The sequence below is a fragment of the Brassica napus genome, chromosome C2 (assembly GCF_020379485.1).
Source record: "Brassica napus cultivar Da-Ae chromosome C2, Da-Ae, whole genome shotgun sequence".
NCBI lineage: Eukaryota > Viridiplantae > Streptophyta > Magnoliopsida > Brassicales > Brassicaceae > Brassica > Brassica napus.
The window spans coordinates 23,450,005-23,464,448 of NC_063445.1; the positions used below are offsets into that span (position 1 = coordinate 23,450,005).

Genomic DNA, 14,444 nt, shown 5'->3' on the forward strand with positions numbered 1-14,444 from the left:
GTTTAAAAAGTTTAGTTACTTCTTTTAGTTTTATTCTTTGAAGAGAAAAATAATTTTCAGAAAAAACATTTGTATGCAGTTTGGTTCATCTTAATTTTCAGATTACATTTAAATTATTTGATATGGTAAGGTATGAAACTCAAGTAAAATTATGTTAGAAATGTAATACTTTATTAATTTTTAACACTATAAATTTATAAAAATATTTTCAAATACCCTGAGCGAAATTTCCAACCAATATATTTTATAATAAGTTCAGCAAATGCAAAAATAATTTACAAAAAATAATTATTAAAACACTAAAAATAAAGAAAATTTTATTATAAATTGAAAAACTAATATAAACTTAAACAAGCATATATTATAAACATCATTTGTTGTTACATAATATATACTAATTATTATTTATGATATTATTGAAACTATTTATATGTTAATTAAAAATATGACTTTTTTATTATTTTATCACACTACATTGGATTTTTAATTGAGCTGGCTTGGAGGTGGATGTATTAATTTATTATCGTGAAAATTAGTTATTGTAATAGTATTAAAATCCGATACTCTTACAAATATAAAATTATTAGTTATTCTTACTTTAGATCTTTTTCAAATATATAAAATTGAACTAGAAATCAAATAGGAAAATATAAATCATTGCATTTTCGTTAAATTTTTAATTTAATAATTTTGTTCTAACCAAAAAATGTTAGTGCTCTTTTCAGCTCAAACCAACAAAATTTAATAAAGTTTTGAATATAATTTTAGAATAAAAACAGATTATATTTATTTTTTTGAGTATAAAGTAAAATTTATAAAATTAAAATATTTTAATATAAATTTTTTTTAGTAGTAAGCAATAAAACAAATCTTACAGGTCGGGTCATGATTATACGCTCCAGATGTCTGCACTGGCACACCTTTAACAATAACTCTACATAACTGATGCTGCAGAGCAAGTAAATGCCAAAAAAATCGTTTTGAAAAAAATAGTTAATGAAAAGAAAAAACGATAAGAACATTTATTTTTATATTCCACTTAAATCTCTCTGTCTCAGACTGTTTGTCTAGAGAGGACAAGTAGATTCGCTTTCCCAGCATCCAATAATTGTCATATAATTTTCTCGAGAAATAAGATTCTTGCCCAAGAAAATATAATCTTGATTTCATCCCTGCTAATTATCCAGAGCTTGTTCTTTTCTGCTTATAGAGGTAAGGAAATCAAAACATTATTTTTCTTTTTCTTTTTCTCTTCTTAGATATGAATCTTTTGGTTTAAGTGTCTTAAATTTATAGACTTTACCTATTGCTATGAATCTTATAGAAATGGTTTTTACTTTTGATGATATTATCTCTCTGTCTCTAGGCTACTTATAGAACAGCTATAACTTCTTCTCTTTTATCTATTTACTAGTATAACCTCCCGTGCTTAGCACGGATCAATTTCATTGTCTTCCAAAATTATACGATCATAAAATTGCCATGACTTATCAATAACAAATTATTATTATAGTTATATATCTTCTAAACCTACCTAACACATTGTTATATAAATTTAGAAGTAGTTGCCTTCAAACAAAGTGACGTGAGTTGCCAAAACAATTTTTTTATTTTTTTCCAAGAAATGAAGACACAATAAATGCTTATATATATATATATATATATGATTGTTATATGTGTGTATAAAATATACTGCATAAAATATTGGTTTCATAGACGTGTTTAATCTATAAATGTCGATACAAATATTGATTATACATCAAATGAATATTTATTTGTTGACATGTTTTCATGTTTGAAATATATATATCTGCAAAAATACCATTGATAGATTAGTGAATTTACAAATTTAAATTTCTTTTTCAATTTCTGCTTCACGTAACTTAAATTTTGTCTCTCTGCTATATAAGAAATGTCTACAAAACTTAGTTCCGTATTTTGAAACAGATATTTAGATATAAATGATTATACTTTTTATCCACAAGCATAGTTTTACACGTTGAAAATAACTTAGGTTTGTGGTAATGGAATTCTCATTTTAATAACATCTTCAGTTTAAATCATGTAGATTGAATCATATTGTTTTTTGTTTACGAATACATATTATATTTTTTAATGAAAAGTTAAGAAAGAATTTCTTTGCAAAATCAAGCCAAAGAAGATGAACAGTGGATAAAAAAGAAAAATGCAGAAAATTTGATTGACTCAGATTTTTAAAATTTTGCTTCAGATTTATATAGCGTATGAAACTGTTGACATAACTGGAAGTTACATAACATATGTGAACGTGTGATGATGCTAGTTTGCAAAATAAGGATTCTTTCGTTGGCAGTTAAAATATTTATGATCAAATAAACTTGTTGTAATTTGTTTTTTGTTTTTTTTTTTAAATTTTGTAAACACTTGCCATATGTTAAATTTTGATTGGTGGAGTGACTTGTGCTTTAATATATAAGGGATATACACATATAGATCTCTTTCACAAAAAACATTGATTGGTATCTTGTCCTAAATTAAGGGTTCTGAGACTGATTGATTGATTGATAATATAACTGAAAAAGAAGAAATTTTATCTTTTTCTTTATGTTAGTGTAAAAATTGGAATCTTATTATGTGAGATCAAGAGCTTATAGACAAGGTCAACGGGAGAAGCAGAATTAAACAGTCTTGTTAAATGTGACTTGTCTTGCATGTAGATCTAATAAGCCCTCTTTTGTTTCTAACTGATATTGTTAATCTCAGGAACAAGACCAATCAAGATTTGAGCTTAATGGAATCAAGAATGGAAGGAGATGTGTTTTCTGGATATGGAGAGAGATACCAGATGGATGGCAAAGTGCTGCAGAATTTCCAGAAGAGATTTGTTCAGGTTCAATACATTTTGGAGCAAAACCGGCTTTTGATCAACGAGATCAATCAGAACCATGAGTCCAAACAAGCAGATCACTTGGGTCGAAATGTTCGTTTGATAAGAGAGCTCAATAACAATATCAGAACTGTGGCAAGTCTTTATGGTGATCTCTCTCATTCTTTCGCCAGATCAGTTGATGCTTCATCAGAAGGGGAGTCCACTGGGACCTTGAAATCTGATGGGAAGGCCAACAACCAAAAAAGATTTAGATCCGGGTAATGTTCTGTAGATTCGGTGCTAATTTGAGTGTGGATTTAAGTAATGACTTGTTGTTGAACAAAAAAGACATTAACAACTTCACTTCTGTAAGTTCTCTTGAAATGAGTTCATGTCTTTAATTCTGAGAATAAAAGGAAGTTCATCTTTATTAATTAGACTGATCATGTGTAGAGTATGTGCTTTCTTTTGTTCTAGATTTGACTTCAGACCTTTTGTTGTTGTTGTTGTTGCAGTAACTAAAAGATTAGAAATGTTCATATAATCATATTGACCTTGATTTTAGCTCAAATGAAGTATGAAACTAAGAAAAAGGAAAAAAGAATTGAACTGTACTATAATGTGATCTAACAAAAGAAGTTCATAAAAGAGATTAAAAGATGATGATCACTGTTGCCTATGTGCTTGCATGATCCTTAAAGTCAAAAAGACAACATAAACTTGTAGTTTTAGCTTAGTTAGGTCACATTATTCCTCCAAGTTGATTTACAACACAAAGCTTCTTTATTTCCTCCTATCCTTTTTATTTTATTTATTTATTTTTGGCTTTTCGACAAGAGAATCCAGCCAACCTTTTAGTTCACTTCATGTATTGGTATTGCACTTTTTTTCTAATATTCAAATTTCTTGGCTCACACTTCCAATCAACTTTCTTGTGGATATCTTATTAAATTACAATAATGTAGGGATGTAAATAGTAGGGTCCCCATGCTTCGGTAAAGATCTCATGCTTGCTATAATACTCATGGTACTTTCTTCTAACAGAAAATAAAATCAAATAATTTGAATTTGTATAATACTATAATAGGAGGAAAAAATGTATCGAAAGACCCATATCAAATATGCAGGAGTTTCTTCTCTCCTCAACATAAAGATGTTTATAGACAATGATGATCTCTAACGTCATATTCATCTCACTTCAAATCTTTACTTCTTTTCACCCTGTCTCTGCATCACTTTCATTAACTGTCTTTCCCAGTCAGAAACAGCCTCTGCTCCATGCAAACCTTACAGAATTAAAAGCCTCCTAAATAGTAATGGTTCTTTGTACTGGCAGCAGCATCAGTAAAACTTGTTACTTCTTTACCAACTCATAGAAATACAAAAAAAAAATTGTTATCAATCCTATTGGTGGGATCACACCTAGAGCTTCAACACACAAACGAGCAGCGTCTTCCTTTGGCTGCAGCACCCTGCTTCATAAAAAACTTTATGTTGCTGAAACCAAGCGGTGAAGTTCAACATATGTTTGGTCTGATCAATTAGTAGATGACTTTACCGCTGCTTTCATAAACAGACAACTGCAGCTTCATTAAACCTCCAAATTTGCAAGAGAAAGCCAATAATTTTAATACTAGTTGGAATGTGGAACCATGTCAACTTCATGCAGATGCATGCTTCCACAGCCTTTCTTTTGTATTTCACAAGGGATTTAACCCGAGTCCCTTTCACAATCAGTTGCAGTATAATCATCTACGTCACATCTCTACATTTAGCTTCTGAGACTTGATTCGAACAATAGAATAGTAAAAAGGCCCCTTGGCTGAGGAGATACGAAGGTAGAGAAGCAAAGATAAGGTTTCTTCCTCCTCACGTTACTACTGTAATCTTCCTAACAATTCAATGTAACCCTCTAGAAGAGAAAGAGTGACTTTAAACCAGGATAAGATTATTATCTCATTCTTTCTCTTTCTGCAAGGTGTCCAAAGTCCATACCTACCTTTCATTTTGCAAGTTGCAACCTTATCTTAAACGTTATTATGGTGGTGTTATGTGGTTCTGATAAAGTTTGAGACTTTCTTCATCTATATCACAGTTGATAGATTGTTTTGCTCGTTTAGTAGTACTTATTTACTTCTCTTTTTTTTGGTGATAAATGTTTTTCTTTCATTCTATATTAGCTTACCTAGTGATGATACTATGATGTAGCTTGTTCTTACTTGATATATATTAAGCTACCACTAGTGGTAGTAGTAGTAGTCATCGTTCTTGGTTTAGATTATTCTTTTTGTAAAAATTGTTTCTTATTAAACTAAGCCTCATAGCATTGATCCATCTCTAGTTTATCCTTACACCAGATTTGATGGTGTGTGAGGATCCAGGGACAATGCTTACATTGAAAGTGGAGTTTAATAGTCTCTCGGAGCTCTCTATGTCCAAGTTCTTAGGAGTTCGGAAGCTCCTTACATTGTTCACAAACACACATGTCGTTCTTTATCATTGACTCTCTGTTTTGTCTCTTTTTAAAAAACAAGCACTTATCTCAACTACTTAAGATTTCCTACTAGACTTCTTTTCCAAAAATAGCACATTCTGTTCATCTGCAGTTTATATTTCAGTCTAAGATTAGGTTTGATGCTTTTTTTTATCAAAAGGGTTTGATGCTTAATAAATGTTTAGGTTGAAGAATTAAATCACATTGATGGTTGTTTGTTGGGCTATCTAAACACATTCATTGCTAAGTATTTGGAGTAAGTCTCTTGACCTAGTAAAGATCTTCACATGTTTATGAAAAGAAATACACTAATTATCTTGATGCGGTTGCTTTTACCTCCTGATGGGTTTGTGCTTTAGCCTTTGAAAGTTGCAGCAGCAAACAGGGCATTTTTTTTTCTATAATGGAGATCTGAAGGATCAATGACATTAGCTACCAAAAAATGTTTGTACAGTGTGGTTTAGTTTGTAAAATTTATAGAAGACAATTATGTATAACTTAACCACAATTAAATCTGGAGTAACAGAAATACCCACCTACCTGCCTACTCCATGAAAAGTTCATTTCGTTTTCCAAACTCTTAGACGGCGGGTAATCCTAGTTTAGATGTACTGAACGACACGGTGTTTTTATACACGTGACACAAAACTCATTCTGTTTTGGGATTATTAAGACATCGAAATCATGAAACATTTGAGATAACAATGTGTTATCACCATAATGAGTCTTAAAATCTTTAAAGAAATAAGTTAGTTCATCTAAATATATAATAAGCTTTTTATTAAAGTAACCATAAATTCATTATTAATGTTTTTTATTCTTTCCTTACATAAAAATTACGGAATTGACAAATGTGACTAAAGTATATATGAAAATGAATGATTTTGAATAATAAAAATTTGATAAAAATTAGTGTATTCTCTATCATATTTGTTTAATTTTAAATTAATAAATACACTAAACAACTACATTAATCATATAATAAATAATTAGATTTTCTGTACATATTATATTTTGATTTTTTTAAAAAACGACTATAAATTATTAAAACTGTTAAAGTCTAACATTCAAATTTTTGTGATCCATGGTTTTATTTTTTTTGTTATGATAAAATGCAAAAGATTACAAAATCATATAAGTAAGAAATCTCATTTAATAAACAATAAGTGCAAAAGATATATTAATATCGTTTAAATTAATCTATATACCATATAAAATACATAAATATTTTAATTTTGAAATTTGCTTTGAACAGTTTTTTTGGTAAAATCTTTGAACAAATATTTACAACTTAATATTTAAATTTTAAACTTAGCCTTGATTTAAAAAAAAAATTTACTAAAACTATCAATCACTCAATGAAAATTTTGTTATCAATGATTTAAATTTTTTGTTATATAAATATACAAATGATCAAAAAAACTTATTGAGTAGAAAGCATCATTTAATATATATCAATATTAAAAATACACTATATATATGTTAATGTCATTTAAATTTAATTATATACCGTAAAAATAGAAAAGTGATTGTTTGGATTAATGGAATTTATTTATGTTCACAACGATTTAATTATATACTCTCTCTGTTCCAAAATAGTTGATGTTTTGGATGAAAGCACATGAATTAAGACATACACTTTTTCCTAAAAAATAACATTAAAAATATAAAATAAAACTAATTTAAACAATCATCAAAAATATTATAAGACATTATTGGTCACACAGTAATCAATAAAGTTAAAATTAATATAAAATATCAAAAGATCATGTATTTCGAAACATCAAAAACACTTCAAAACATCATCTATGTAGGAACGGAGAGAGTATGTAATAGTTATTAATTTTTTTAATTATTCAATATATATTTATTATTTCATAAATATGTAAAAGAACATATAATACATAAAAATAGTATATATAATGTTCATTCGCGCAAAGCGTGGATCTTAATCTAGTAAGTTTCATAAGTCATAAACTCATAAGCTAATGTATTCCTAAACTCCCTAAATAAAGATTTGATAAGAGTTAATAAAAACGCTTTCGAGTCCGGGCTTAGTTTAACCGCTTTTCCATTTCTCTGGCGACTTCGTCAATTTCCCGGTGGTAAGCATTACAATTATCACAGGTCTTTTCTTTATGTAGCTTTGATTTCGCTCTTTCTTGATTTGTTTTGGCTTATTCTTCTGTGTTACATTCGAAATTCGATAAGAGTATTGCCAAAATTTTCAGTTGACAGTGAAAACTGCAAAGCCTCTTCCTTTGTCAATTACTAATTGTGTAGAATTTCAAGATGTGGAGTTAAAGTTTTTCCAGTGTTTTCTTTCCTCTTAAAAAACCTAAAAATAGTTACTTTGAGACTCTTTTTGTACTGTTCTTTGTTTGATGGTATTTACTTGAATGTGAAACAAATCTAGTTAAGGGATTTTTTATGTGAAATGTACATAGAATTGGTAAAAGGGGGTGCATATAGTAATAATCTATATCTCCCTATGTAGAGGATTTATCTCTTCACCTAGAAGCTTATAGTAGTTCGTATCGCAAATCTATTCACTAATCAAGCACAGCGGAACACAAATCAAGCAAGAAAGAAGGAACACAAGACACTTTTGTTAACCCGGTGTTCACCTCCCTTCCTCGATGTGAAGAAATAGCTATACTCACCAAAGAGAGGAATCGGCATTTCACCCTTCCATTATATGAAACACGGGAGTACAATACCCTGAGGTTACAATTGATTCATGCCTCCCTTGATCTCTGTTACAATTCACCTAGAGATACAAGTATATAGGGAAGAGCCTAGATAGCCTACCGAGAACCTACTTCTCTCTACCTCCCTTTCCTAAGACCCTAGCTATGGTCTCGAGCTCTCTCTCTGTCGAGCTCCCTCTCTTCCGTGCCTCTCCTCTATGTTTCCCTTGTCCTATCTTGTGTTAAGTTTTCTGTTGTGACCTTTTTTTCCTGAAATATTAGCAATTGACCTAATGCACTTTGTCAACTAGGCCCATAGTTCATACGCGCGTAACTTGTGCAAGCTGGCCTAACTTGAACAAGTACGATGGACTTGACCAAACCTCACAAAACTAATCCACCTGTTTAGTCCAAGTCCATAACTCTTTCTTTGTGCCGACACTTCCTGGAACCTGAGCAAACCTGCTCAACTTCTGCATCTCCTTGCAGCCTCTTGAGAACCGGCCTTCTCAGCCTCACACATTCTGAATAAAGCTCATCCGGCTTCATCCACCTGTTAAGCTTCACCTGCTCAACTTCAATGTTTCTTAAACAGGTTTCCTCTCAGCATCAGTATCCAACTCGATACAACCTGAAGACTCTCTTGTTGCTTTCTCTTGGAACCTCTTACCCGAAGCTCTACCCTTAACAACCATGTCTTCAAACCATGCAGCCTCTTTTCTTTAGTCCCTATCATGCGCTTGATTATATATTGTCGACCCTTCTTATGCCTCAACCTTGAAGCAATGTCGAATTTAATCAGCCTCTTGTCTAACAGATCAATCATTGAACCCAAACATGTACCGCCATCAGTGATAAGGAACACGCCGCCTAACTGTCTGCTAGGAAGACTTTCGACACAACCCCTTGTTCAACTTATTGAAACTTTCTTTGACTTATCCTTGTGACTCTTATTCAAATCTTGAATCCAATCTTTCTGCAAAAACTTTGATGCCGATGCTGGCCCAAAACTCTTGCGGACCCTTAATCACCACTGCCTCAAACCATAAATCCTTTGACCCAACCCTTTGTAACCAACCTCAACAGCCAGTAGACTCACTGCTATCCTGAGATTTTCCTTTACAATAACCTGAATGAACATCTTTTCTTGAACATCACTCTTCACCGTTGCTGTTGCCAACAGGTCACGCCGCTTAACTCAACTCGCTAAGAAAACTTTCGATACAAAGAATCTCTGCTCAACCTCTGCTGACATAAATCATTACCTATCTGCAACCATGATACTTTTGTAGACCCTTTTGATTCACCTCATATACCCTGAGATATTGAAACAAACTGCTACTGAATCTCCTGCAGAAAACCCGAAACATACATGTTTCCATCCTAAGTCATTCTCTGATTTGAACAGATACCTGTCCAGCAAGACTCTGCCTTGAACACACTCGTACCCCTATCGAAATCAACATGTCACACCTCACAACTCCATCTTGTTGTGAGTACTTTTGACACAAGTCTCATGTTCAATTCCTTGAGTATGCAAAATAATTACTAGTAGATTTAACCTCACTACTAGTATCCTTTAACCATATCTCGCATCATCAAAGCCTGTGATGCTCTCCTAAGATACTCCCTTACAGATTTTTCCATGTTAAAATCGAGCCCCTGACGAGTTTCTTCAGCTGTAACCAGACCTGCAACACAATCTCTAGTGTGCAAACTCTACCAAAAGCCTTTGGTGCTTGCATCTTCCTTCTTCTCAAACCTGAACCTTGATCTGTTCAAGCCTGATGTTCCAATCTTGTCAAGTCTGTAAGTATTTCTCGGAAGATTGCCATTTCCTCCTTTTTGATTTTGAGCTTCTGTTATTTGTCTGAGAGCTCCACCTTGACGACTGTGGTCATGAGACCAAACCAACGTCCCTTATTTACCAGTGTTCATTTGAACCCTCTGACTCAGACTTCCATAACGATTCCTCCAAGGTAAACTCACACACGCTTCTCCTAGTTGTGGTAGCGAATCTATGCTTCCTGAAAAAGTGTTGAATGACTGTTGTTTCATACCCTTTATCCTCAGGATTACAACCAGTCGTAACAACCTGTTCAACCCGATTCTACCTACACATTTTCTCTGCCTTTGGCAAGAATCTACAAGCAAATTCTAACCTTGAATCGTCTTCTCCTCTGGCTTGTTCTTGTCACTCACACGACCTCATCAAAGCTACTACATGTTGCTACCCCAAATATCCATTTGCTCCAACATATACATGTGTATCCTTTACACCATGTGCCTTTGCTTTAGTTGTTTCTTCGTGGAGGTACAACCTGTTTCTACCAACCTAGAAACTTTTCATCTCAATGCGCCCAATGATATTGACTTCTATTCTTGTGTTGACTCAAAACAGAATGCCATTTGTTTCGTCTCATTACTACCAAAAGAAACTAAAATGTGCTGCTACAAGCTCCATTGTGATCTTCTAACTCTGATCATCCCCACTTGAGCTTCTTTTTAACCACAAGAACCTAATCCTTAACCTCTCTGTGACTGAACCTGCAACCCTGTAACTCAAATATTCTTAGCTAGACAGACTTTGATGCCTCAAAGTGCCAACATAATGTCTCAACCCAAACTTGATCTCCTCCTCGTGTTGAACATTTCTTTGCAACTTTCTGTTCACACCCGAACCTTGGAACCACTGATCAAAATCCGAATAACCTCTGAACACACATATTGTCTTCAACTTCTAAGGCGTCCCCTAGACTTTGAGATTTCGAAGTATCACCAACTGCTATTCTTTACATCTTTCTGAAACCACCCTGCATATCTCTTCCACAAACAAACTGACCAACGCATAATCTGACCCAGACCAAAACCTTGATCATCTTTTGCAAAGATAACATACATCCCTTGTGATCTTGAAAGCTTCAGTTCCTTACCCATTGCAAACCATGAGTATCCAGCAATCACCACCTTTCTTTGTGACTCTATTGGAATGAGACCATTTATTCTAAAGATTTGAACGTGTGAAATTGATGACATGGCTTTGATTCCATCTCCTTAAGCCTAACTTTGACTCAATATGAATTTGTCTTCAATTTAAGATATCCCCATCTCAAACAACCATTAAATCAATTTCTAACCCTGCAGACTACGAACACGCTCAACTGTGCAGCTGTTCTTGAACACGCTCATATGTGCAACTGTTCTTGCTTCAGTCTTTGGATCTTCCCGTTCTTGCAAACCCTGCAGCATCCCTTACTTGTTTCTGATTTCAGAGACCAAAAACCACCAGATCCTATTGGATCTTCCTCCTTTTTCGGCGTCTTCTTCTTCGTGTACCACACATGAACGCCATTTTCTTCTTTCTCTGATGTTGCCTATCTTTCAGCATCATCTCTGATTCGTTGCACTTGAACCCGTGACGCGATCGAGACTACAAGTCCCCTGATTCTATTTCTTCAGAATCGATTCAGCTTCAACCTAGACAAACCCTTGGATCCCCAAAAAACAGCGCTCTGATACCACTTGTAGAGGATTTATCTCTTTACCTAGAAGCTTATAGTAGTTTGTATCACAAACCTATTCACTAATCAAGCACAGTGGAACACGAATCAAGAAAGAAAGAAGGAACACAAGACACTTTTGTTAACCCGGTGTTCACCTCCCTTCCACGATGTGAAGAATGAGCTATACTCACCGGAGAGAGGAATCGACCTTTCACCCTTCCATTATATGAAACACGAGAGTACAATACCCAGAGGTTACAATTGATTCATGCCTCCCTTGATCTCTGTTACAATTTACCTAGAGATACAAGAATATAGGGAAGAGCCTAGTTAGCCTACCGAGAACCTACTTCTCTCTAGCTCCCTTTCCTGAAACCCAAGCCATGGTCTCGAGCTCTCTCTCGAGCTCCCTCTCTTCTGTGCCTCTCATCTATGTTTCCCTTGTCCTATCTTATGTTAAGTTTTCTGTCGTGACCTCTTTTTTTTGAAATGTCAGCACTTGATCTAATGCGCTTTGTTAACTAGGCCTATAGTTCATATTTGCGTAACTTGTGCAAGCTGGCCTAACTTGAACGAGTACGATGGACTTGACCAAACCTAGCTCACACCCTGCAACTTCCTTTTTGTGGATTCAGGGAGTGATTTTCCCAGATGTGAATCAAAGTTAAGGGTTCTCACTGTAATTTACATGTTGAAGCATTTTACATAAATACATATACAGGGAGTGGCTATCCTAGATGTGAATCAAAATTTTGGTTTTTATGACTAAAGCGTAGACGTGTATCAATCCTTTATACATTTCGTACAACCTTTTTTTCTTTTAGTAATATGGGGCCAAATTTGCATGTATGTTGCTTTTCCTCCTAGAGTTAGTTATTGTTTACTTGCAAACTTTTAAATTAGACTCAGCTATCAATTCAGGTTTATTGCAGTCTGCCAATGTGTGGAACCATATACATACAGGTGAAAAAAATCAGAGGCTATCTGAAAATCTGAGGTCAGATCTATGAGCGTATCCTCAAGGAAGAGAGTTGCCGTCACCAGGGTGGTATCCTTTGCTGGATCTGAAATTGAGGTTCCATATGTTTCTCATGCCAGAAGAAGCCGTCCAAGGTAGAACATTAGGGCTCTTATGGTATTTATCTTGGTTTCTCATTCTTCTCAATATAACACATATGGACAAAATATTTGTGTATGTTCTTGTATGCGTAGTTAGCTTTGCTTTTTAAGTTGAACCGTAATCAAGGATAATGCAATGTAGGGTCGCTAACATAGCAAGGGAGAGGAGAAGTGTGAGCTAAGATACAGTTTCTGTAGAGTTGGGTAACTTTATAAGGAAGCTTTACGATATACGATAACACTATAACAAATTATAAGTTAATGATCTGCAATTCGAACTCTTAGATCTGCATTCGTTTTCATATATATCTGAATGTTGGACCCTCCAATGTAATAGTTTCAAAGTATGAAGTCTTTCACACGTATCTGAACTATGTGTTGATGACTTGTGGATATCAACAACAAGACTGTCCGAAATTGATGCAATATAGTCATTATACTCCTTGAAAATGTCCCAACCAAATGTTAATATGTGATCTCTAATCAAACTCGGTTAAGCCCTCCTGGTTTACGAAGAGCTGTGTGGGGTTTCACCGGTTTGGGGTTAGCCGTTTTACATACTTGCTTTTTAAAAAAATGATTTCGTTTACAGTCTTGCATACTTGCTTCTACTCTAGAACATGTCACATAAATACCGCGGGACCAAATAATTAATATGATTACTAGATTTCTTATGTCCTATTTGGAGACATGAATATTCTACGTAACAGCATACGACACCTGTGTGTTCCTCCGGTGGATATTCAAATTTAAAAACATTTTTTCATTCATTAAATATTGGAATTTGCGAATTTTAAAACCATAGACACCATATATAGTCTTTAAAAACTGATTACTATATCTTTCTCCCCTTAAAATTTTGTCCCATTAAAACCCTACACGCCCATATGAAAATTTAAATATTTCTAAACGTAATACTAACAATAATTCAATTTAACTTTTATAATAAACTAGATTTCGCGCGAGTTTATTTTAATAATAAGTTTAATTTCATAATAATTTCAACATAACATGTATATGGTTTATTTACATTTTATGTGAAATCATATACAAAATATGCTTTATTATTTTGAGGAATTTTTTAAATTACCACATTTTTAATACTATTTTCATATTTACCTTAATCACATTTATCTTTAGTTTTAAAAAATAACACTTATATCCTCAGGGTTAACTAATATAGATTTAAAGTTAGATTTGAGGGGTGGACTTTTTGGAGGGTGAGGTTTAAGATTTATTTTAAAAAATAAATACTTAAAATTTAAAATATTTTTTTTAAATAGTTAACAAAATAATTTTCGAATTTCAAAATAAATATTCAAAAAAATCGAGAAAACAAATTTGAAATTTTTTTATAAGAAGGTTAGAATTTAAAAACGTATAATTCTAAAACTAAAAAATATCTTTTTATTTAAATAATTATTTGTATTTATATATATTAAAAATAAGGTAGAATGGTCTTTCGACTATTTAATGAAACGACATACTTTATGTATTTGTAAAAATGTCTCTCTAATGAAAAGAAACATGAATAGTGGTACCAAAATGATGTAAAAGCAAAATTTCTATTTTATTTTTCCTATTTAAAATTTTATTAAATTATAACTTTTAAATAATTAATATTTAGGTATATTTTGTCTTGTATATGTGTATTTATAAATGTGCTTATATTAATCATTGATTGTTTAATGTGTATTAACTAATACTATACTGTTATAAATAATTTTATTATAATTTTGTATCTATCATTTTTTTGAATGACATAAAGGATTAATCCGTATGCACAATGT

At 32.7% G+C, this 14,444-nt stretch overlaps 2 protein-coding genes across 4 annotated transcripts; both read left to right on the forward strand.

Annotated features, from left to right (window-relative positions):
• Positions 1-1,072: 1,072 nt before the first annotated feature.
• Positions 1,073-3,282, forward strand: LOC106379437 (protein ELF4-LIKE 2). Of its 3 annotated transcripts, none has more exons than XM_022696146.2 (2): positions 1,073-1,212; positions 2,743-3,282. In XM_022696146.2, the coding sequence occupies exon 2, from the start codon at positions 2,771-2,773 to the stop codon at positions 3,128-3,130; it is 360 nt and encodes a 119-aa protein (XP_022551867.1). In that variant the 5' UTR covers positions 1,073-1,212; positions 2,743-2,770; the 3' UTR covers positions 3,131-3,282. The 3 variants fall into 3 exon arrangements, with proteins under 3 accessions (XP_022551867.1, XP_013674840.1, XP_013674841.1); XM_013819386.3 differs by lacking the exon at positions 1,073-1,212 and adding an exon at positions 2,478-2,676; XM_013819387.2 differs by lacking the exon at positions 1,073-1,212 and adding an exon at positions 2,485-2,638.
• A 1,765-nt stretch (positions 3,283-5,047) lies between these two features.
• On the forward strand, positions 5,048-5,889 carry LOC125582261. The gene is given in 4 exon segments (XM_048748856.1): positions 5,048-5,052; positions 5,165-5,202; positions 5,205-5,257; positions 5,259-5,889. Coding segments are annotated over 4 exon segments (189 nt in total). The 3' UTR covers positions 5,352-5,889.
• The last annotated feature ends 8,555 nt before the right edge of the window (positions 5,890-14,444 follow it).